This window comes from Globicephala melas, chromosome 3, assembly GCF_963455315.2.
Source record: "Globicephala melas chromosome 3, mGloMel1.2, whole genome shotgun sequence".
In the NCBI taxonomy this organism is placed as follows: domain Eukaryota; kingdom Metazoa; phylum Chordata; class Mammalia; order Artiodactyla; family Delphinidae; genus Globicephala; species Globicephala melas.
In genome coordinates this window covers 118,928,483-118,953,486 of record NC_083316.1, presented here as the reverse complement: position 1 = coordinate 118,953,486, position 25,004 = coordinate 118,928,483, and the positions used below count along the sequence as shown (strand labels likewise).

General features: G+C 44.5%; 1 protein-coding gene across 8 annotated transcripts in view; it reads right to left on the bottom strand.

Annotated features, from left to right (window-relative positions):
- ARHGAP26 (Rho GTPase activating protein 26) overlaps positions 1-17,655 on the bottom strand; it is a 470,178-nt gene extending 452,523 nt beyond the window's left edge. For 2 of the 8 annotated variants that reach the window (XR_004036031.3, XM_030841061.3), the window contains exon 1: positions 16,916-17,655. Coding sequence is in view for 5 of the 8 variants with exons in the window: in XM_030841061.3 (XP_030696921.1) it covers positions 16,916-17,069 (154 nt within the window). In the remaining 3 variants the exon portion in view is untranslated. Of the gene's footprint in view, positions 1-6,269; positions 6,284-16,735; positions 16,762-16,915 lie in introns of those variants that run through there. The other 6 variants (XM_060296385.2, XM_060296384.2, XM_030841063.3 and 3 more) reach the window with 6 other exon arrangements.
- Positions 17,656-25,004: the final 7,349 nt, after the last annotated feature.

Sequence of the window (25,004 nt, the reverse complement as noted above, 5' to 3'; positions counted from 1 at the left end):
CCCTAAAACTCTGGAAATTGGTTTCAGGTCATTCCCTTCACAAAAGTCTTTGTTTTTCCCCAAATCAAGAGGTTAGAGATCAGTCACTTTTTTGGCCCTTTAGCAAGGCAAAATGGAGTGGGGGGAGGGCACAGTGGAAGAATGAGAGGAAAAAAGAAGGGAAAGAAAAAGAAGGGACAGAAGGAACTGAGAGAAAGAGAAAACAAACAGATGGTAGAGGATGTGTTAGCTACATCTGGGCTAGCATTTCCTAGAATATAAGGTCTTTTGTAGGGAAGAAGGACTTTCATGTTAAGACCTTAGATAGCCCCAAACCACTGCCATTTCAGCACCTATGAAACTTACTTCTTTACCAACAGTTCCTGGAATAAAGCTAAAACCCTCCAAATGTGACTATCCAAATCAGTGTATCACTGAAATTTTTTCCTCTGTAGAAATAAAGGATGTTACTCTCTTCAGCTCAAAACAAAGGCATCTACCTACTGGATACTGGGTGTTCCTTCCCACTTAACACCAGGAGATTACTCTCTCCAAAGTAAGATCAAAACCCAGAGAAAGACAGGATAAAAGAAGTCCTAACCAGAGACCTACATGCACTCAGGAGTGAGTGTGAATTAGTCCTGCCGCACTAGCACATTTGTCAGGGGGGTGAACAGAACAGAGAAGGAGTTCCAGATTCAAACACCCTGGCACTGAAACTGCAGCATTCTGGAGAAGCACAAATTGGTTGAATGCACTGAAGGAAAAGGATATGTAGCTTAACACGATCTAAGGACAAAGCAGACAGGAGAGCACCACACTTTGGACCGTGGGTTAAAATCCTGAGGAAGTGGTTGCCTAGGGCTGGGGGGAATGGGAAGGATGTTGGGGATGATGGCTAAGGAGTGCAGGGTTTCTTTGGGGGATGATGACCAAACATATTCTATAACTACTTGTGGAGATGGATGAAAAATTCTGTGACCATACTAAGAGCCATGAACTGTACACTGTAAATGAGTGAACTGTGTGGTATGTGAATTATATATCTCATTAAACTGCTTTAAAAAATCCTGAGGCAGGACCTCCAAGGTCTCTGCCCACCATTGCCTAACCCCATGCTGGCACATTTGAGGAGCTCAGTATCTTGCTGCTTGAGGTGTCACAGTAAGAGACATGAGTCATCATCCTTCTCCTCTGTAACATTTCACAAGTCTTTCATTTAAGATAACCACCAAAAGCATTTCAATCTTCTTTCTTAAAGAGACTCCGTTTTCCAGATTTGAGGGGAGGGGGAAGATGAGACCCCAACATTCAGAACTGAAACTTGTGAAAACAAGCCAATTTTGGGTTCTCGTCAGTTGATGACCATCTTTACGCTTGAACTCTGTGCCTCAAAAAAAAAAACCCAAGCCCTGTTGGGTTGTCTTTTCATTGCAGTATGGCGTGAACTCATGCCAGCCGGAAGAGGTGGGGGAGAAGGAAGCAAGCCAAAGACAGATCCCAAAAGACACGGGGGCCAAAAGCTCTCAGTTCCACTCCAGTTTTCTATGCAGTGGAGCAGAGCTTCCCTGCTGGGAAACTGATTCCAAGCATGCTGGCTCTGTAAAGAGGAAATGGGATTTCTTTCCGGAGCCAGAACCATCTTGTAGCTCTACACAGAGCTGGCAACAGTGGTAGCTTGCTGACCTTGCACACTGAGCTCAGGGCGGCTTCGAGCAGAGGGCCAGGAGACGGCAGCAAGCAAAGCCACCTGTAGTCTCCAAGGCCCGGTCAGAGGACCAGATGCCTTGGGCGCAGCCAGGACTGGGCGAGGCATCCATCCCCAGGGCTTGCCTGGCCTCCATACCTCCCACAGCCAGAGTTGTGAGACTGATGCTCGGCTGGGTACCGACCCAGGGCAGGATTTGTGTCAAACATCTCAAACATCTCAAGGCACTAGTCAGATAGGCGGCAGGAAAGCCGCAGGGCCCATCACCCCCAGGGTCCCACCATCAGTGGCTGCGGTCTGCTTTGTCACCCAGCCCTCCCACAGAGGCTGAAAACCAGCTGAGATCAGAACAGAGATAAGGAGGAGCGGTTGCCAGAAATGAGTTGCCCGAGGGCAGCTCTGAGGCAGCAGGTGAAGATGAGCCTTCTCTGGGTTTGGGGCACCTCACCTTCCAGGACCATCCGCCAGTCCCTCTACTGCTCTCCCCAAGACAAGAGTCCCCCCTAGCTGTGCAACAGCTCTGACAGCTCATTACGCTTCCTCAAGGTTTTTAGAGAAAAAAAATGTGCAACGTAATTACAAGCTCCGACCCCAAATGACTTTAACCCTGACAGGACTCACTGTGGGAAAATGTGTGCCCTGTGACTGCCCGTGAGCATGAAGTTTCCCTGCAGGAGCTTCTCCGACCCCCAGTGCCACAGAAGGGTCCTGGCTCACAGGCCAAGCTCATGGGACAACTGGATCCCAGGCATGGAGCCACATGCTGAGATATCTGAAGTCGGGAGAACTCGCACCCTTTGGAGACAATGCCCCATCATTCTTGACCTGCCATAACTTCCCCTTCCAGATACCTGAGGATGGCCGGCACAGCTGTGCACTGCAAGGAGGGGACAAAGGATCTGAGACAGGCTTATGTAGAATCTCCTCAGGCCTATTCAACTTAATGTGTGGTCCGAGGACCCCCTCCATGCAAACCACCTGCGGAGGTCCCTGCAAGGAATGCAGATTTCCGGACCTCACCCCAGAGCCTGTGTACCATAATCTCCTTGGGGGAAATCCAGGAATCTGCAATTAAGGAAATTCTTACACACATTCACATTTAAGAACCACTACCTGATAACAAGGACAATCTAGAAATGACAATAATGACATTCCGATTACAGGGCACTTACCATGGGCCTGCTTACCCTGCTACTCACAATACCTACAAGAATCTCATTTATTCCTCAGAATCATATTGGAAGGTGAATATTTATCACCCTCGCACTTAAACTGCTCTCTCTAGTTTCACCTCCAAAGGGCAAATCCAAAGACCTTCGAGCAAGCCCTCACCCAAACTGCCAGGAGGACACACCTCATACTTAATCAGAACAAATCTCTCCACCCCTATTCTACCCACCTATTCTGCGGAATGTGGATATTCCCCACAATTTCAGCCCCCACTCTCTCCTCTCACTCCGTGTCAGTGGTTCTCTACCTGTGCTGCACATTAGCAGTACCTGCAGAACCTTTAAAATTTCCCAGGCCCAGGCTGCAGCCCAGACAAAATTACATCAGCATCTCCGGGGATGAGTCCCAGACTCATCTACCTGGAGGGGATTTCAATGGACAGCTAAGGTGGAGAACCACTGCCTGGACCTCTAATAGCATCTGGTGAAACCCAAACCTACAGCAGTACCTCCATCTCTCTCTAGAGCACCTGACCTGTGCTCCCCACCACCTGGTAGGTGTCTCCACCTGTAGGTCCCATGGAAACAACTCAGCAAGGACACTTAACCCTGCATCCCCCATCACACACCACGGTTCTTCTCCTGGGGTGCACAGTTCAGCCAGTGCCCCAAGCCCTAAGACAGAAACCCTGGGGACACCCCTGCTCCTCCCTCCTCTGTCCACTGTTGACTACGTTCTCCTCTTCAGCCACACCAGCAGGTCTCCCATGAAAAGTGCCATGGAATCTTGATTTCTCCTCTATAATTTATGGGCGTTCGTTTGCATATTCAAATAATGATTCCATTGAGTAAAACAGATTTTCAGTAAAGTGTAGTCCCCGCCACTTGCTCTGCATACTCCCTGGCACAGTGCCACCTACCCTGACACCTGTACCTTAGTCTGAGAAGCACATCTTTTTTTTTTTTTTTTTGCGGTACGCGGGCCTCTCAGTGTTGTGGCCTCTCCTGTTGCGGAGCACAGGCTCCGGACGTGCAGGCTCAGCGGCCACGGCTCACGGGCCCAGTCGCTCTGCGGCATGTGGGATCTTCCCAGACCGGGGCACGAACCCACGTCCCCTGCATCGGCAGGTGGACTCCCAACCACTGCGCCACCAGGGAAGCCCATGAGAAGCACATCTTTGCCCTTCCCTCCTCTCCCCTCCCGGCATGATGGCCACATGATGTCCGTTCTCCCACACACTTCTGCTTCAGGGCAGTGCGAAGCAGAGTGGAGCTCAAATCACTGGTAAAATATAGGACTATTTTAGATGATACAATGACAAATATTGTTCAATTTAATGATTATGATTCAATGACTATTTAAAGATATTCTAGAAAAAAATATATTGCTAACCACATCAAACCTATGATTTCAGAATGCTATAAAGTTCCCGTTTGAAATAAACATAATTTTTAATGAGTAGACTTTTTCAAAATAAATATATGTGGTAAAGGTGGGGCAGAAATAACCTAGGTGTTTTAAAAGACTGATGGTTAAGAACACTGTTTCCTTGGACTTGATGTCTTCACTTGCCTCTCCCCAAGTTCTCTGCTCCCTCCCCCAGAGACCCTTTTAAACTGATAGGAATCATTGTACTGTGGACTGTCTGTTCTTCCCTGGCCTCCTGAAGAGCAGGGACTATGCCCAGAACTCCACTACCAGGAGCCTTCCACCCCAACGTGAGCAGTCCCAGGCATGGGAATAGAGACCACAGCCAACACGTGCCTTCCACCAGGGGAAGTGCTAAGCTCTGCCGAAGAGGCAGCCAGAAGAGAGAAGGACAAAAGCGCCCAGCTCCCTCGCCACTCCCCAGAGAAGCTTCGCAGACAGACAAGGTGTGCCTACTGGCCCAAAGTCACGGTCTCCAGTCACCAAAGGTGGGAGACTGCCCTCCTTTACACCTGCCAAACTTCTGAAATAATGCGCACACTGCACAAAGATAAAAACTCAACAGCACCCTCACTAGAACCACAAACAAGCTCTCTGGTGCCCCGCATGCAAGTGATCCCCAATCCAGCTCTGTCTCATTTTAGGGAATGACTTTGTTGTGACTTCTGATCCCAGAATGAACAGTACACACAAACTGGGGAGTAGGAAATGGAGAAAATTCTAAGTGTTGTTTTATTACAGACGCCACCCTATAATGAACCAAACAGTGAGTTTCCTTTCTACTCTAAAATGTGATTAATAAAATTCAGTTCACTCAGAGCTTTTCAGAAACACTCCTATGAGATATTCATTGAAATGAAAAATGTACATACCCTCTGGCCCAGCAGTTCCATTTCTAGAATGCATCCTACAAATCTACTCACTCATATGCCCATGACAGGTACCAGGAGGTTCACAGCGGCATTGCTTATAATGGTAAAAGGTTGGAAATCATCTAAATGTCTACTATTTGGGGACTGATTAAATAAACTATGTTATGTCCATACAGTGCAATACAATGCGATGCTAAAAATGAATTTGCTCTATACGTACCAATGTTGAATAATATTCAAAATACATTAAAATCGTGCAAAATGCAAAAATATGCAAAACAGTGCATATGGTATGCTACTGGAGAAATATATAAATCTGTATTTGCTGGCACATGCATAAATTATATCTGAAAAATATTCAAGAATGGGTAAAATGTTGCCTGCAGTAGAACAACTAAGGATTTGGAGACAGGAGAAATTTGAGGATGCTCACATTCCTTCTTGTCCCCTCTAAATTGTGTACTATTGATAGGTGTTACTGACATAAACTTTCAAAAAAGAAACATAGGTATGAATTAAAATAAAAATGCTTTTTAATTTTGTTTCATTTGCTCAACTGATAATCATCTTCTACACCTGACCCACAAGTGTAATAGTGAGATGTGCAGTCAGGAATCTGTTACGGTTTGGGTCCTATCTGCTTGACAGTCTCTGTGGCACAGAAACAGCCTCAAGTTCAACTCAATCTGCCTGGAAATCTATCTAAAGTCTCACGGGAGAAGCCAGTTCATATTTTCAAAGTGTTCAAATCAGCCTGGAATAAACTTAAAAGCACATTTGATAGCAAGATCAGATGAGCTTTGAAACCTACCTGTGGTGTTTTTACAAACCATGTAAAATGGGGTTTATTTTGGCTTTTCCTGTGTGGCAGCAGCAGGAGTCAAACCTTAGCTACTGGCTTGGCCCAGAGAAGTCAGCCAGTTAACAAGGTTTGATCCAGAATTCCCAAGCCCCTCAACCCTTTGTCCATCTGGCAAAGAAAACACACACACACACACACACACACACACACACGGACACACACGGACACACACACACACACACGGACACCCCCAGCCCCAGGAATCTCCTCTTTCTAAATATAGTAAGTACTGCCCAGTCTCCAAGCTCACCCTCTGTAGCATTCTGTGCCTTCCAACCGAGGTGAAATGAGCCAGATATAAACACACCGTGACAGCTTCTGGCCCACACTGCCAAGCTGTTTTCCTTACTATTTCCTCTCTTTCTCCACTCTGGGTTTCTACAAAAATGTGTAAACCCCAGTGACTATAATTTGTAAATATTCCTTTGGCCACTAAGGCTATTTTCCTCACCCTACCAAATGTGATTTCCCTGAAATTTGAGGTCAGAATAGCCTATTATATATGGGCAAAGTCACATCCCATCTCCCATTTTATCTCTAAGACCTTGCAGCTCAGAAAGGATTTCGGACAGGTCCAAGGCTAATTAGGACACAGCCAATTAATTGTAATCTCTCTCTCTCTCTCTCTCTCTCTCTCTCTCTCCCCCCACCCCGCCCCCACCCCCGGTTCCTTTAGAATCCGTGTCAGTGCCTAACAGAAGGGCTTGTTCAGGGATGCAAGGACCTAAACAGTCGATGTCAAAGAGCTTTAAAAAATGGAGGCTGGCAACAACTCCACCTTGAGGAATCTATCCCATGGAACTCCTGGGACCCACACACAAAGGTGGGTGTGCAAATAATCACTGTAGCACCTTCTATGCTGAGGCAATCCAAATATCCCTCAACAGGAGACGGGGTAAATAAGCTATGGTATCTCCACATAGCAGAGCTCTCTGCAGGCATTAAAAAGAATACACTGTGTATGTGTACTGACATGGAAGATCTCTAAAAGAGAGTCTCAACCAGAAAAGCAAAACACAGAATAATTCATATTCTATAACCCCCCCAAGAAAAAAAAAATATGCACAGAAAAAGGACAAGAAAAAAAGCACACCAGTGGTTAACTCGGGCAAAAGGGTGCTTTACTCTGTATAGTTCCACACTCTGTGATTCTTTTATGAGAACGTATTCATGAACTGCGTACATGAATTTTTTTGTCTTTGCACTGTAAGATTAGGTCATCCATTCATACTGTTCATTTTACCTCCAAAACTAATCCTTCCCAAGTCATCTTTATTTCAGAAAATAGCGCCATCATTCACATAATTGCTCCAGCTAAAAACATTTGAATCATTCTTTTTTTTTTTTTAAGATTTTTTGATGTGGACCATTTTTAAAGTCTTTATTGAATCTGTTACAATATTGCTGCTGTTTTATGTTTTGGTGTTTTGGCCCTGAGGCATGAGAGATCTTAGCTCCCCAACCAAGGATCGAACCCACAGCCCCTGCATTGGAAGGTGAAGTATTAACCACTAGACTGCCAGGGAAGTCCCTAATCATTCTTGACTTTTATTCTCAAAGCCCAAATCCAATCAAATAGCAAATCTGTGGGCTCTACTTCCAAAAACACCCAGAATCTGACCACCATCTCCAGTGCTGCCACCCTAGCCCAAGGTGCCATTGCCTCTTACTTCACCTATTATAACAGCCTTCTAACTGCTCTCCTTGCCTCCATTCTTGCCCCACTAAATTATTCTCCACACAGTGGCCCCCATAATCTCTTAAAAACACAAGCAGGATGATGTCACAACCTCCTCCTGGCTTCCCATCACACTTAGAATGAAACCCAAAGTCCTTTCTGGGACTCAAGACCTCTAGGACCTGGCTCCCGACCTCTCTTCCTGTTCATTTGCCATCACTCTGCTCCAGCTACACTGGCCTCCCTGCTAGTCCTCAGACACCCCATGATCTCTCCCGCCTCACGAATTCTGCACCTGTTACCACCACCTTAAAAGCCCTTACTCTAGGCTAGGGCTTGGAGGACACAGTAAGAGTGGAGCAAAGCTGCATATTTGAAATGAAAGCCTTCCTCTGGTGGCCTAAGATATATAATTTGGAACATACTGGGTTATAATTTTAAAAATTGAAACTAGGGTCAGTCAGAAATTTAATCTAGAAAATCCACTTTGTTAGCTTCATACTGGCATCCCTCCTTTGGCTAACTTTTAAAAATGCAATGGCCTAAACAGGGTAGCAAAGTCACCTTCATGAATTGCTTTCCCCAATAGCTTGGTGGTGATAATGGTTCCTCCCTGACCCATTCTCATGTGGTCAATTCCTGGGATTTGTGATCATTAGCTTACACTGGCCAGCACTAGGAAGTTCAGCCTGAGGCCTCTGCCCAGAGGGACGCTGGCTGGCCTAGCTGGAGCAGAGATCTGAACCACAGCCGTGTCAGAATCACCTTCCAAGCCCTGGAATGTGAAACTGATCAGTCAAGTGCATCTGAGGTTGAGGCAAATGGAAGCAGAAAGTCCTCAAATGAGGGCAAATAGAGAAAATCTACCGAGGGGAGTGGTGTTCACTTAATCATCAAAAGTTTTATGGGACTAAAAAAAAAAAAAAAAAAAAGTTGTATGGGACAAAGTAAAAGGATAAAAAAAAAAATCCAAGGTATAAAATAGTGCCCAACAAAAAGATCTGAATAGACATGTCAGCAAAGAAAATGCACCAATGGCCCTTAATCATATGAAAGGATGCTCATCATCGTTAGTCATCGTGGAAATGCAAATTAAAACCAAGAGATATCACGTCACGCTCACTAGCATAGCTACAATCAAAAAGACAGACAGTAACAAGTACTGGTGATGATGTGGAAAAATTGAAACCCTCAGACGATCCTGGTGGGAATTTTAAAGGATGCCTCTGCTGCAGAAAACCTTTCGGCAGGTTTTTTAAAAAATTAAACATAATGGGCTTCCCTGGTGGCGCAGTGGTTGAGAGTCCGCCTGCCGATGCAGGGGACACGGGTTCGTGCCCCAGTCCAGGAAGATCCCACATGCCACAGAGCGGCTGGGCCCGTTAGCCATGGCCGCTGAGCCTGCTAGTCCGGAGCCTATGCTCTGCAACGGGAGAGGCCACAACAGTGAGAGGCCCGCGTACCGCAAAAAAAAAAATTAAACATAAGTTTATTCATACATCCGAGCAATTCCACTCCTAGGTAGGAAATGAAATAAGAAATGAAAACACATGTCTGCACAAAGACATGTATTTCAAGGGTTGAAATTATTCTGCATTATACTGTAATGGCCAACACACGTTATTATACGTTTGTCAAAACTCATAGAATATACAACACAAAGAGTGAACCCTAATGTAAACAATGGACTTTAGTTATAACACTATATCACTTTTGTAACAAATGTACCACCTGAGAGGAAAGGGTGTGAGGGACTCTATGGGAACTCTCTATACATTCCACTCAATTGTTCTGTAAACCTAAAAAGTCTCTAAAAAATAAAGTCTATTAATTATATTTTTTAAAAAAGGAGGGAGGGGAGAACTTAAGGCTCAATCAGTGTGCTGAGTGCAACAGATTAGATGCAATTTATTCAATCCAATTGAGAACAGAATAATTGGATTAAAGTGGAAGGACTTTTTTTAAAGCCAGTGTTATATAAAAACTACAAAATCTTGTTTGGATATAATTTGCCGTTGTTTATATTTGTATGAGAAATACTCCAAATGTCAGTACTGCAAATTACCACTGTTTACAAATAATTAGGAAATGCCTTTTTTTTTCTTTTATTTGAAAGGTGCTAAAGCAAAGCAAAGGAGCTGAGAAAAAACTTTTTGCTACCTAACTCCATAAGCATTTGTTCCATTAGGATTCTGTGAGTAATATAATTACTCCTAAACAAAGCAGGTTGGCACTGAACAGCCTTTGGGAATTTATACCATTAATGAAGGACTCACCTCACTACTATAAAAACCCTACACCAAGTCCTAAAGAAGTATAAAAGGGTGACATGCTCTAAGCACACAACTCTTGATGTTGATTTTTTTTTACTCTTGTTTTAATGAGCAAAGAGGATGAACTATTTATCTTAACAAGTCAGACTCAAGAACAAGTTTTTGGCCTCCATGTTCAATGCTTTATTACCCAGTTAAAAGAGAATAACTTTCAGTTATAAAATAAATAAGTCATAGGATGTGATGTACAGCATGGTTACTATAGTTAATAGTACTATAATTGTATATTTGAAAGCTGCTAAGAGAGTAGATCTTAAAAGTTCTCATCACAAGAAAAAGAATTCGTAATTATGTATGGTGACAGATGTTAACTAGACATACTGCAGCGATCATTTCATATTATATACAAATAGCAAATCATTATGTTGTACATCTAACATCTAAAATGTGTCATTTATATCTCAATTTTTTAATTAAAAAAATAAATGAATGCTAGGAAGGTATGCATTTTCTAAAAAATATTTAAAAAGAGAGAGAGTCATTGGTAGTCAGTGCTACTACCCCCAAAGAGCAACTCTACTGCTTCAAAAAGCCAAGAGATAATCAGACGCCCTCATTTGTCTCACTGGCTTACAATGGCTCTTTAATCATACGATGAAGAGAGAAACACAAAACTTCAGAGCACAATACAGAATCTTAGCTATACTTTGCTACTCAGGACTCAGAGTCTGAAAAACAACAGGGACAATATTCTCACTTAATCTAGCACCTGCTGCATGTTTCTTCTTTCTAGCGTCTAGATCTCCGAACAATTTGCATCTTCACTGCCAGCGTGTCTACTGAAGCACTGAAGGGTCATGTTCAAGAGAAGGCCCTGCAGTCCACGGTCAGCTTCAAAACTTGGTTGCACAACTTCCTAGCTGTGTGACCTTAGACAAGTTACCCAAACTGCAACGTGCACACAAATAAGTATTCATCCCACCGGACAGAGGTATAAAGACTCACAAGACAATGTGTGCACTTAGCATAGGGCCAGGCCCTCGGTGAGTGTTCAATAAACAAGAGCTGCTGGCGAGGTTTCAGGTTTTCTGTTTGCTTGTTTGTTTGCTGAGGTAACTGACAGTGCCCCCAAGGTCTTACAGTGTATATGTGGTAGAGCTCGGACTAGACATCAGATCTGCCTGATAACAGAGGCCTGGCTCCTTGCATTGCACTCTGCTCCCCAGACCTGGGTCTCCTCAGGCTGCATATTATGGGCTCCAAGTTAACTCGTCCGAGTCCACTTCTTAAATGAACTCAATACTGATGTGTTCCCTATCTACATAAAAGGGCTGGAGCCATATATAAATGCATTCTTGGAAGGCATCTTGTGGAAGGACTGCTATAAAGAGAATGTTATGTCAATGCCCACTAGGATTACTAATGTCCAGAATCCAGACCACTCTGAAATGTGGCATTATCCGTGGAGATGAGTGGTTATCAACCCAGGACCAGAGAAGATTTCTGAAACATTTAAGACAGACATGCTTTTTCTGGGACACATCTGTCAGACTGGGCATTTAGATTATGGCAATTAATGACAGCTTGCACTATATAAGAATATAGATATAATTTTTACTTTATTTTTTTTTCCTGTAATGTGCGTTTAGGGTCCCTATTGAGCCTCATGAATGCCCTCTGGCAGATATTATTAAAACTATTTAGATCTCATCTTTTTTTTTTCCTTAAGTAATGCACTACCTAAATGTTCTTTCTTCATGCCTTAGCAAAAAATCTTATAAGTGTGATCTCACTTAAGTACATCAGACTTTTTATCTGTCTCTCTGCCTAGGGTTCGAGTTCCAAAATACAGAATTTTGCTTTGTATATATAGTTATGACTACAGGTTTATACAACCCTATTTCTGTTAAAAGATAAATGTCTGTTGAATTTAAGATTTGATTATTGACAGACAAACAGCAGTTAAAATTTATTGTTGTGGTTTTTGCTGGCATTCTTATAAAACTACTTATTTCTGTTAAAATTCTCTGTGGTTGCCTTGGAGATGTGATGCAGGTCAGAATTACTAACCTCCGCAAATACAATGAAAAAGGCATGTCATCCCCAAAAAGTCTCATGAAAACTATGGTCTCATAGTTTTTTTGTAAAAAAAAAAAAAAAAAAAAAAAAAGTGTCTCCCGGCAGGCTACCAACCGCAGAGTAAGGCTTTTTTCAGTATCACACACCCTGCCCCAACTTGACTGAAAAGCTCACTGACAGAAGTGGTTGGATCCTTGGTCTTGTTTCGGTAGTCTCCCCTGTGTCCTTCAAAGTACCATGAACTAGAATGAATCCATCCCCTCCCCCTCATGAGACACCTGGGTTTTCCCTAGGACATGGTTCAGTCTTTGGGACTCCACCTCTACTTAAACCCCACTGAAGAAGAGCAGCTTATGGGTTCAAAGTTTCCCACCTGAAATTCCAATCAAGAAAACTGTGCCTCAAGATGCCCACCACCATCTAAGAGAAAACTATTAAAATTACACTTCTGATATCCAGAAGGGGCAAATCCACAGAGACAGAAAGTACATTAGTGGTTGACTAGGGCTGGAGGGCGGGAGGATGGGGAAGGAGGAGTTGGGAGCAAATGGTGGGGAATGACTGCTTATGGGAACGGGATTTCTTTTGGGGGCAATGAAAATGTTCTAAGACTGACTGTGGTGATAGCTGTACCGCTCTGCGAATGTACTAAAAACCATTGAACTGGATGCTTTAAGTGACTGAACAGTATACTAAGGCAAATTATATCTCAATAAAGATATTCTAAAATGTGCATTCCTGCCCCACTCCTCCCACCTAAGACTATCAAAATAAGAGAACTCACTCTGTCTCAGAAAGAAGTCAAACTTAAAGGGGTATATCCCCAGCAGCAAGTCCATAAACCAACTCTGAAGGTGGAAAGAAACACAGTTCCTGAAAACCCACATCACCTCTCAAAACCAACAGCCTAATTCACTTTCAGTTCTGTGAAACCACATTTGGTTTGCCATCGAGTCCATGAGACAGCCAGACATGAAGTCCAGTGCATTCTGCAAGCTTTTCCTGCAAGGCAAAGAGAGGCAGCCAGCTCAGCCACTGGATGGCGGGGGGGGGGGGGGGGGTAGAGGGGTTAATCTAGCAAGAAGATGGAAAATTTAAGCTATCAGAATGTTATTAGGAACAACAGAGATGTTGAGAGACTTTTTATTTTTTGTCTTTAACTTGTGGGGCTTTTTTGTCATAACCATGACTTTATACAAATAGGATTACCAGGCTTCTTCCCACCAGTGGTTAATATATACACAACTGTGTAAGTTACCAACAACTGGCATGAAGAAGGCATGGGCCTAACTCCTTGCATCCAAATCAAAAAACTGTTCATTTGGATGGACAATTCTGCTCTTAGTGACTCTTGCTCCAAGTCTCGACAACCCTGAATGCTGGAAGATCATAACAGCTATCATTAATTGAGCAATGCTATGCACCAGGCTTCAAGCTAAGTGCTTTCTTTACATGCACTGTTTCATTTTGTGCTCACAGCAACCCTAGGAGGTCAGAGTGGCTACTCCCATTTTACACAGGAGGAGCTCAGGCTTAGTGACTCACCCAGAGTCAATCAGTAGGTGATGGTGTCAAGAATGAAACACAGAAAATCCTAAAACTCTTAATTCTACAAGTCTGAACTTCATCGCCCGCCTCTATCATCTTTACAGAAAGAAAAAAGGACTAAAACACAAAGAATCCTCTTGACTGAGACACAGATTAATCAGGTCGAGGAAAGAGTGCCCACAGAAAAGGCCTGGACAAATCAGCACAGAAAAAAGTGACTCGGAGTCACCACATCAAACAAGAACTTTCTCCAAAAGCAGGATTTTTTGAAATGTAGGTCCCAAATTATTTTATTGCTTATCTTCCATGTGTCCAGCCCAGAGGTTTGAACTCCAGGGAAAGACTTCAAGGAGTTCATTTGTTTATCAGATTATCAAGGGGAATCAAGAGACAACAGACCTACAGTTTTGCTTCAGAGTTAAGTGCACAGGCTCTGGAATCAGACAACTTAATTGCTGTGATGCCTTGGGCAGGTTACTAATCTCTCTGAGCTTCAGTTTCCTCCTTCATAAAGTGGAAGTAGCAAGAATAATGATCTAGCTGAACTTCAGCAATTCCAGTTTTATTGTCTCAGATTAACACACAATGGAAACCTTAACCCAAAGATCTGTGAAAATTAATTACAAAATAAAACCATAAAATTTTAGAGCTGGAAAAGCCTATAAATCATCTAAACCAGTGTTACTTACACAGTTATGTATTTATTTTTACGTATGTATTTTTTAAAACACTGGCTTTACATTTACAGCAGTGATAAAGATGATCCAAAGAAAATGAATACACAAACACTAATATAGTAACATACAATGCAAGAAGCACCTAATGACAACGCAATGCCCGAAGTCTGGTAAATAGTAATCACCTGTACCCTTTTTAAGAGGTCACATGACCTGTTCAAGCAGTAGTAAGAATAGAAGAGTATAGTTAGAAATAGAGCTGGATATTAAGAGATTAGAACACCTAGTTCTCCCCCAAGTTACAGAGCTGGTCCATTCCACTAGCCAATTTGAGTAACTCTAATTTTATCACTGCACTGTTTCCTCCTACCCAAAGAATTCTTACATGCCCTCCCCACCCCCCAAAAGAACCGTAGCAGGCAAATAAACTGCCAGTCACACAAATGCATCCTCCTCAGACTCAAGGCTGAGATACAAAATGCAAGTCCAGATTCCAACAGGCTTGGTCCAGGGGGTCCATTCTGGGCAAGAGGGATAGGGCAGAATTAAGAGCTCAGCATCAGCAGGAACTCCAGCTCTGGCTCAGACCATGTGGAGGCTCAAAAACCACCCTGCCGTTAGAGCAGGGTGGCTCTGCGCTAGTGATTTCTCCAAGTCTGTTTTCTCATTTGTAAAATGAGTAACAGTACATGAGATAATTTGTGGCTGAAGCAGGGCCTGGCATGGAGTAAGTCTTTACAACCACAGGGGCAGCAGAACTGTCACTACTACTTCAGTGCCTGGGGCAATATCTAACACACAGAAAGCACTCTAAATGTTTGCTGAATAAAGCAGAGGCCCAATTAAAGCCAGCCTGAGAGTCACTCAAAATTCATGGGCCCGGGGCTTCCCTGGTGGCGCAGTGGTTGCGAGTCCGCCTGCCAATGCAGAGGACACGGGTTCGTGCCCCGGTCCGGGAAGATCCCACATGCTGCGGAGCGGCTGGGCCCATGAGCCATGGCCGCTGAGCCTGCGTGTCCGGAGCCCATGCTCCACAACAGGAGAGGCCCGCGTACCGCAAAAAAAATTAAAAAAAAAAAAATTTCATGGGCCCAACCTATAAGTGGGCCCCTAACTTACTCCAAACCAGGGTCACATATTCCCTGAACCAACGATGGTCCTGGTCATTGACAAAAGAAGACAAAAGAAGAGTCTGTTCATATGCTTCAGGTCACAGCCTCCAGCAGAGACCCTGCCTCTGAGGAGCCTTATCACATCAAAGTTCCATGTTTATTTCACCCCAAAACACTGGCACTTGCTGCCTTGGGGCTCCACTGTCTCCCTCTTCATTTTCAGAAGCAACAGGCTCACAAAATGACACCTCAAGCACTTGACTTTACATCTCCTTTATAGAGGCTTGGGAACAATTCTCACAGCTAGGGCCCCACTCTGCCAATGCAAGCTTTCTTAGCTGAAAGATACCACCTATGAAGAAATCCATCACAGAGAAAGGAAAAGTCAAAGACAATTCCACTGTCTGCCTTTTTTCCTGATTCTCAAAACTAAAAGATGGACCAAACTATTTTTAAATGGGTAGACTGAAAAGGCACCCAAAAAAAGAACTCAACAATCCAAGGCACTCAACAATCCCTAGAGCACTCCTGTTTGGCCAGAAGGAGACATTCCCTGGCTCTGCAGAAGACAAGGCAAATCATACACAGAATGCAAAACTCATTTCTCCCCTGCCAAAGGGAAATTTGCAAAAATTGTTTTACAAAAGGTTTGAGGATCTATAAGGATGAGTTTAAACTTCTCCTTTCTGAGTGAGGACCGAGGACATTCCTTCTCAGACTTTTGAGTTTTCAAGGATATTGGGAGAGGTAAAAAGGGGAGCGAGGGAGCGGGAGAGGGAGAGGATATGTTCGTTCTATTTTTAAACCCTCGCCCACAGTTTAGAGTAAAGGAACACTCTGATTCTGTACTCCCACCCTTATCACCTTCTGCTAAACACAAGAATCAGAACCTGCACACGGACGTGACCCTGATTCTAGATCTGGGTGGTACAGGCTGCCAGTACTCCAGAGAATCTCGAGCTGACAGACCATCCCACCCACCCCTTCTCTGGGCAGCAGCTGTGCCTTTCGGAGAACCCGGCGGCCCTGAGCAGGCTGGCGCTGCGCCCAGGGAGCGAAGAAGGCACAACCCGCCTTTTTCCGAGGGGAGGCAGCGCCCCCTTGGCGAGGCCCACTCCATTCCCAAGGCTGGGCACCCAGGGGTGAGCAACTCTTCCCCAAGGGAGCGGGAGTCGTGGACGCGAAGGGGTTTCCCAGCAGGCTGCGGCGCACCAGGCACTCCAGTCCTACTCCCAGGACACCTGTGTGCCGCGCACACCCGCCGCGGCGCCCCAGAGCGCCACTCGCGCTCGGTCTCCTCCCAGCCACCCCGGAACGCAAACGGCCGGGCGACGGATCTTTTCCCTTACCGTCTTGTTGCTAGTTCGCCCATTTTACGTATCCTTCCCGCCCCACTACAAGCATCTACACCCGTCCCTCAGCGCCCGGGGGCAGAAAACCAGCCGGACACGCGACCTCCAGGGCTGAGCGCCTCCCGACGGCCCCTCCCGCCCCCGAACTCCGTCCCCGCCAGGCTCGGGGGCACTCACTCTTGAGCGCGCTGACGAGTGACTTCCCGTCCTTGATGAGCTCCTTGATGAATTTGTTGGTCTTGTCCAGCTCCGCTTCGTGTGACTTGAGCGTCTCTCGGAAGTGCGGGCTGTCGAGGCAGCAGTCGCTGAATTCGAGCGCGGGCAGCCCCATGGTGTCTGCGGCGCCCAGACGGGGGGCGCGCCTCCCCCGGGGCCCCGGCGGCCCGCAGCCCCGAGCACGCACGCGGCGGGACCCCGGCCGGCTCCCGCGACGGCCGCCGGCTCCACAGGTGTGGCGCCGGCTAGCCCTGCGCGCGGTGTCCGCGGGCGCGCACGACTTCCGAACCGAGCCGGGACTCGAACGAAGGGCGGCTGCTCCGGCGGCGTGCAACCGAGCGGCCGGGGAGCAGGAAGCGCAGAGACGGACCCGCAGCGGCACCGGGAAGGGAACGAGAAGTCGAGTGAGTGCAGCCGCCTCCCCCCCGCCTCCTTCGCCTGTTCGCTCTCCAGCAGCCTCGAGCGCCCTCTCACAGCAGCCTGGGCCGCTCCGCCGGCGTTCGGACCGCACTAAAGTGCTAGCAATGACCTAATCCCAGCCAAGCCAATCAGACGTCCGGGCCTCCCGGGTACGCCCGGCCCTTCCGCGGCTATAACCCAATCAGCGGTGTCCGGAGGCGGGGCCTGGTCCAGGGGGCGGGACCCACGCCACTGCCTAGGTCCGCAACACAAGCTCCGCCCGCACCCGCCCGCGCGGTGTTGCAGACCCGGAGACCCGAAGGTGAGCGCTGCGGCATGCCCCGTACCTTGCCCGACCACAACCGAGATGGTGCGTCTGAAGGTCTGGGGAGCGGAAGAGCCTAGATGTGCCGAACATGAAAAATCTGGGAATATAGGGCTGCAGTCCCCCTCACACTTCAGGCAATCGAGCTTGCACTCAAAATGCAGCCTCCTGCCCCAGAGGAACCCCGAGCGCACCAAGCGACCACACCGCCCCTAGGAACAAGCTCCTTCTTCCAGTCGAGCAGAAAATATTTTCATCTTAAAATTACCAGCTCTTCTTGCCTGCAGTCTTCCCGCCCCCTACAGTCCGGCCCCTTCACGGCCACTCCTACTCAAAACCCGCCCACGGCTGCTCTCAGCCGAAGGATGTGACATCCTTACGAGAATTTCAGCCGCCTGTTGTTTCACTGCTGGGCACCTAACACAATTTTACATAATTACCTCCACTGCCTGTCGTCCTTTGCTGCATCGTGAGCTTCAAGAACACGAGCCAGTTTTCTTGTGCGCTGCCGCATCCCTAACACCTAGAACAGTGGCCGGCATCTAATAACGGATATAACAGATATTGAGCGCTTACCGTGTGCTACGGCGATTGATAAATATTTGTGGAATAAATGAATGGATCCTTTCCCCTCCTCCCCCACCCCACCCCCAATGCGTTGCCCTGTAGCCCTTTGGTTCCACCACAAGTATCAATCCAGGCAGCTCACGCACTGCACTTGCCAGGCTGGATCCCACAGTGTCTAGTGCTGAACTGTGAACTCCTAGAAGATAGGGACTGTCTTGAAATAAAATATTTGTATGTCTAGGAACTAGCAGCCCTCCAGTTAGGTGGTTTTGTGTCGTGGGGGGGGGGGGGTTGTTGCTGTTGTTTTTCACATAGGGCTGCTATGCTTAGGCACTAGGCTAGATGCTAGAGATGCAAAGATGAATAACACTGAATAAACCTGACTGCTACTGGTTAGTGGGAGAGACAAGCGACAAGCAATAGCAATCCTGCATGGTAAGTTAGGATAGAAGGCCTGGGTGCTCAGGAACGTGGAGAAGGGATTGCTAACTCAGGGAGCCAGAGAAGGCATTGATGTCGAGGTACTGATTTATTAAATGCATAAATGAATGAATGTGATCTATTTGCCAGTTGCAGCTACAAATTCAGACTTGATAGCAGGCCCAAACAGCTATCAGATGGATAATTAAAACCCTGAAAATAGTTGTTCCTCACCTGCCAAGAATGAGAAAGATGTGGAATGGAAATCCCATGAAACTAAATCTGTTTAATGCAATATCTTGAGCACTTAAAAGTAGGTGTTCTGACTCTTAAACGATACATAACAAATCACACCAAAACTTAATGGATTAAAACAACTATGATCTCTTTATTTTCTCTCATAATCTCTGTGGGTCAGGAATTTGGGAGAGAGCTTGGCTGGGTGATTCTGGCTTGGGGTCTCACACATGTTTGCAGTCATATGGTAACAGGACCATCTCCCTCTCTTCGGTGGGCTCAGGACTTCACTGTGTGGTCTCTCAGTGTGGTCTAGTTGAGTTTCCACACTGCATGCCAGCCTCAGCACCCCAGTGTGAACGTTCCAGCTCACACGAGGAAAGCTGAATCACCTTTTATGACCTAGCCTTGGAAGACAAACACTCCTTCCACCTTCATTGGGTACAAGCAAGTCACAAGCCCAGATTTAAGGAGAGAGTAATTAGACTGTACCTCCAGATGGAGAAGTAACAAGAAAGGGAGATATTAATGCAGCCATCTCTGAAAAAAACCAATCTGCCACTGCGGGCCTAGCACAAGGCAAAGTATTCAATAAATGTTAAATGAATGAAACAAAATGAGGTCCACAATTATTTATTTTTATTCTATTGAGTAATATTGGGCAAATGTGCATAAACATATATGTATTAGTAAGAATAATAATGATAAATATTACCCATCATTTGTTAAGCTGTTTGTGCCAGACACTATGCTAAATTATGTACATGCATTTAGTCCCTACAAGGGAAGACTGGTACTAGGATAATCCCCATTTTTCAGATGAGAAATTGAGGCCCAGAGTTGTAACTTGAACCAGGTTACCTAGCTAAGAAGAGTGTGTGGCACATACACAAACATATACCTTAATGTGCCTGTTTACAAGTGTGTAACTTCTTCTGAATTTAATCCAGAATTTCCACAAAGACCTCCCACACTTTCTGCAATATTATCAGAAGAGAATCAGAATGTAGTAGTACCGAGTACAGAAACTGGCACCTGGAAGGTGCAGCTGTCTCTCTCTCCCTAGAAAATAAGCTCCATGAGATAGAGATTCTGTGTTCACTATACAGCCCCAGCACCTAGGACAGCAAAGGGCACTTCAAAAATGCACAATGCCAATGGGAGGGGCACCTGTTTAATAAGGAAGAAACAATGAGTCATGTAACAACATAGGTTGTGGCCATGAATGCAAACAGAACAGAACACTTAAGGCCCAGAAATCACTGTCATATGAAATATAGAAACTATTTAGGCAACATGATTTGGCCAAATTTCTTGGATGAATATCTGAATTCCTTCAAATTAACCAGTTAGTTCAAATACTTCTAGTTTTGATATCAATGTATTTTAAATCCATATTATTTCTGCCTTCAATTGTCCAATTAACTTTTTTTTTTTTTTTTTTTTTGTCTGCATTGGGTCTTCATTGCTGTGCACGGGCTTTCTCTAGGTGTGGCGAGCAGGGGCTACTCTTCGTTGCAATGCACAGGCTTCTCATTGTGGTCGCTTCTCTTGTTGCAGAGCATGGGCTGTAGGTGCGCAGGCTTCAGTAGTTGTGGGTCACAGGCTCTAGAGCACAGGCTCAGTAGTTGTGGCGCACAGGCTTAGTTGCTCCACGGCATGTGGGATCTTCCCGGACCAGGGCTCGAACCTGTGTCCCCTGCATTGGCAGGTGGATTCTTAACCACTGCGCCACCAGGGAAGTCCCTCCAATTAACTTTATATCTACCATACAATTACCTCCCATTTGTAGAAAACAGGAAAGCACTCTCACATATGTTATCTCCAAGCCCACACAATCAGAGGTGGGCAAGGGTCACTGGCTCATGATTCCTGAACACAAGCTAGAGAATGGAGCTGGTCTTTGATTAAAGTTCATCAGTCCTCACATAACTGAGGACCAGGGATAGTGTAGCTTCAGGGCAGCTTCTGGCAGTTTAGGTGGTGACATCAGTATAAGGTCTCTCTCTCCATCACTCCAGCTGACCATCCTCTGTGATGTCTTCATTTTCAGTGACTCTTTCTGCTTCTCCAAACTTACATCAAGCACTATTAGCAGTAAGAGAGTTTTCTTTCCAAGAAGTCTAGCAGAAATTACAAGACTGAAACCAGAGGTGAAACAGCCCCACTCCTAACACATAAAGCGTTGGGAGGAGTTGTTCCCGCAAAGGACAAGCAAAGAGCTGTTAACAGGAGAAGAGAGAATTAATTGCTGCTGAATAGGCAGAAGCAATAATATGCAGTACACCTGACCGGTCCCCCAATCCCCCTCAAAATGAGTGTTCCTTCTGCTACATTCTCCTGGTTTTGTAGTTCTAGTTAGCATTTATTCAGCCTTTTGTATAGTTGATACCATGTCTCTCTACACATGACTTCACCTTTGTGTTCTTACTGGATAAGACATCAATTTTCCTATTTTAAAATACTGATTTGGGGGTAATGGAAAATCTATATCTTGACTGTGGTACATAGGCATCAACATTTGTCAAAATTCATGGCTGCATTTTATTGTATATAAACTGCACCTCACCTCAATAAGGTTGGTTTTAAAAAATGATGGTGGTGGTGATGTTAACGATATTTATTAAGCTTTTGCTGTGTAGTAGGATTCATGCTAAGCACTTTATTGTATTTCCTCACTTAACCTTTAGTAGAATCCTGGGAAGTAGGTACTGATACCCTTCATATTGGGTGGGCCATAAAGTGCCTTTGGTTTTTTAAGTAAAAATAAAAGACACATTTTTCATTTTCACCAAGAACTTTATTGAACAACGTATTCACTGTTTTGTTCCACTACCTTCTGCCATTTTTCAGGCAACTTCATAATTCCATCTTCCCAAAATTTTTTATCGTTTTGAGCAAAGAACTGTTCCAGGTACCTTTTACAGTCTTCCAGGGAATTGAAATTTTTTCCATTAAGAGAATTTTGTAAAGATCGAAATAACTGGAAATCCGAAGGTGGAATGTCCAGTGAACATGACGGATGAATCAGAACTTCCCAGCCAAGTCTGTAACAGTTTTTGCCTGGTCACCAAAGAAACATGCGGTCTTGCGTTATCCTGATGGAAGATTATGCATTTTGTGTTGACTAATTCTGGACGCTTTTCATCGAGTGCTGCTTTCAGTTGGTCTAATTGGGAGCCGTACTTGTTGGAATTAACGTTTGGTTTTCCAGAAAGAGCTCATAATAGAGGACTCCCTTCTAATCCCACCATATACACAACATCACCTTCTTTGGATGAAGACCAGCCTTTGGTGTGGTTGGTGGTGATTCATTTCGCTTGCCCCACGATCTCTTCCATTCCACACTGTTGTACAGTATCCAGTTTTCATCACCCGTCACAATTTACTTTAAATACGGAACGTTTTCATTATGTTTCAGTAGAGAATCGCATGTGGAAGTATGGTCAAGAAGGTTTTCTTTCACTTAACTTACGTGGAACCCAAACATCAAAGCGATTCACGTAACCAAGCTGGTGCAGATGATTTTCAAAGCTTGCTCTGGATATTTTGAGTATGTTGGCTATCTCTCGCATGGTACAATGTTGATTGTTCTCAATTATTGTTTCGATTTGATCGCTATCAACTTCAACTGGTCAACCCAACCATGGAGCATCACCCAGCAATAAATCTCCAGCACGAGACTGTGCAAACCACTTTTGACACGTTCGATCAGTCACAGCACCTTCTCCATGCGCTGCACAAATCTTTTTGTGTGTTTCATTTGCATTTTTACCTTTCTTGAAATAATAAAGCATAATATGCTGAAATACTGGTTTTTTCTTCCATCTTCAATATTAAAATGGCTACACAAAAATTCACCAATTTTGTTAAGTCTATTTTTAAATGCACGCTGGTATGACAGCTGTCACATACAATCTAACAAAATTGTTTCAAATGAAGTTAAAGACAACTAAGTGCTACCAGAGCCATCTTACGGAAAAAAACGAAAGAAATTTTTGGCCCACCCAATAGATAAGGCAGCTAAGGCTTCGAGACGTAAGATGCCTAAGGTCACATAGTTAGTGGTGGAACTAGGCTTATTACTCAAATCTATCTGCCTTCAGTAACTATCTCCATACAAGGTGTCTATCAGAAAGACATTTTACACATGTTAAAAAATTAATAATAATAGCCAAATACCTAAAAATGGAATAAAATCACACATGAATGAGAGAGGAGGAGAATTCTATGTGTTTTTCCAGGACCTTTTGCTAGTATGTCCCCAATACATCAATCATTATACTAGCCTCTAATTTGTTTTGGCTTTAAATCCCAGGCCCTACAATTCGAGTAGTAGCAACTGACTGAAGCAGACATGAAATTCTCATTTTCCTCCAAAGAAGAAAGAGTAATCTATCCTTATAAAACCACTGGCTTGCAGTTCTTTAAGGGAGGTAACAGCACTTAATTAACATTCTTTGGCTCAAGATATCAATGAAACTCATATTACTTCTACTACACAAATCTGTTTTATATGTTAGCAATTTTTTTTTTTTTTTTTTGCGGTACTCGGGCCTCTCACTGTTGTGGCCTCTCCCGTTGCGGAGCACACGCTCCGGACGCGCAGGCTCAGTGGCCATGGCTCACGGGCCCAGCCGCTCCACGGCATGTGGGATCTTCCCGGACCGGGGCACAAACCCATGTCCCCTGCATCGGCAGGCGGACTCTCAACCACTGCGCCACCAGGGAAGTCCTCCATTTTTTAATAATTTATTTATTCTATGCCTGCTGCTTTTCTACCCAATGTCCACTCTCCCATCTTCTTTACTCATTTACTGAGGAAGTACTTATATAACATTTACTATGTTCCAGATACTCTTCTAAACACTTTATAAAACTTAATCTCATAACAACACTCTTATTATCTTATCTCCATTTTATAGGGGAGGAAAATGAAAATGAATCACCTATGGTCACATAACCACTGAGCAAAAGAGCTGAGATTCTAACTGGTAGTGTACCTCCAGACTTAGCCTATGTTACTAGCAGAACCTTAAGTGCCCAGCTACAGATTCCTCTGGCTTTCACACAGCTGCTCGTGGGCATGGGCCACTTTACTGGCCATTGAGATATGATTGGAAATCTACTGGGTAGGGTTTTTTTTTTTCATAAGGAGACAACTAACACATGCCTTTTGCCCACCTTCCTTCCCTCTTCTTTTTGCCTAGAATGTGGGTACAATGCATGGAGGAACGGCAGCCATCTGGCAATCATGAGAAAGAATGCCACATGCTAAGGACTGATGGAGGAAGACAGTGGGAGCCAGATGCCTTGGTGACATCCGTGAGCCACAAAGCTTATCCCCAAAGTGCCTACCTCTCAACTACTCATCACATGAAGGGGAAAAAACATAACCTCTTTAAGCTCCATTAATGGAGTTTGCTGCTACTCAAAGCCAAACAAACTTTAACTGATAAAATGCACTAATCACAAAACCTACTGTTTTACCTCCTGAAATTTGGTCATCTGCATTAATACGTGGTTCTTAGGTCGTTTCCAAAATGGAAAATTATTAGTTTTAAGGATGTTTTCTTTTTTTTTCTTTTCTATTATGCTTTATTACAGAATATTGAATATAGTTCCCTTTGTTATACATTAGGACCTTATTGTTTATCTATTTTATATAAGTAGTTTGTATCTGCTAATCCCAAACTCCCCATTTATTGCCCCCTCACCCCCTTTCCCCTTTGGTAACTGTTAGTTTGTTTTCTATGTCTGTGAGTCTGTTTCTGTTTCGTAAATAAGTTCATCTGTGTCATACTTCAGATTCCACATGTAAGTGATATCATATGGTATTTGTCTTTCTCTTTCTGACTTACTTCACTTAGTATGATAAAGTCTAGGTCCCTCCATGTTGCTGCAAATGGCATTATTTCATTCTTTTTTATGGCTGAGTAGTATTTCATTATGTATATATGCAACATCTTCTTTACCCATTCACCTGTCAATAGACATTTAAATTGTTTCCATGTCTTGGCTATTGTTAATAGTGCTGCTATGAACACTGGGGTCCATGTATCTTTTCGAATTGGAGTTTTCCCTGGATATATGCCCTGGACT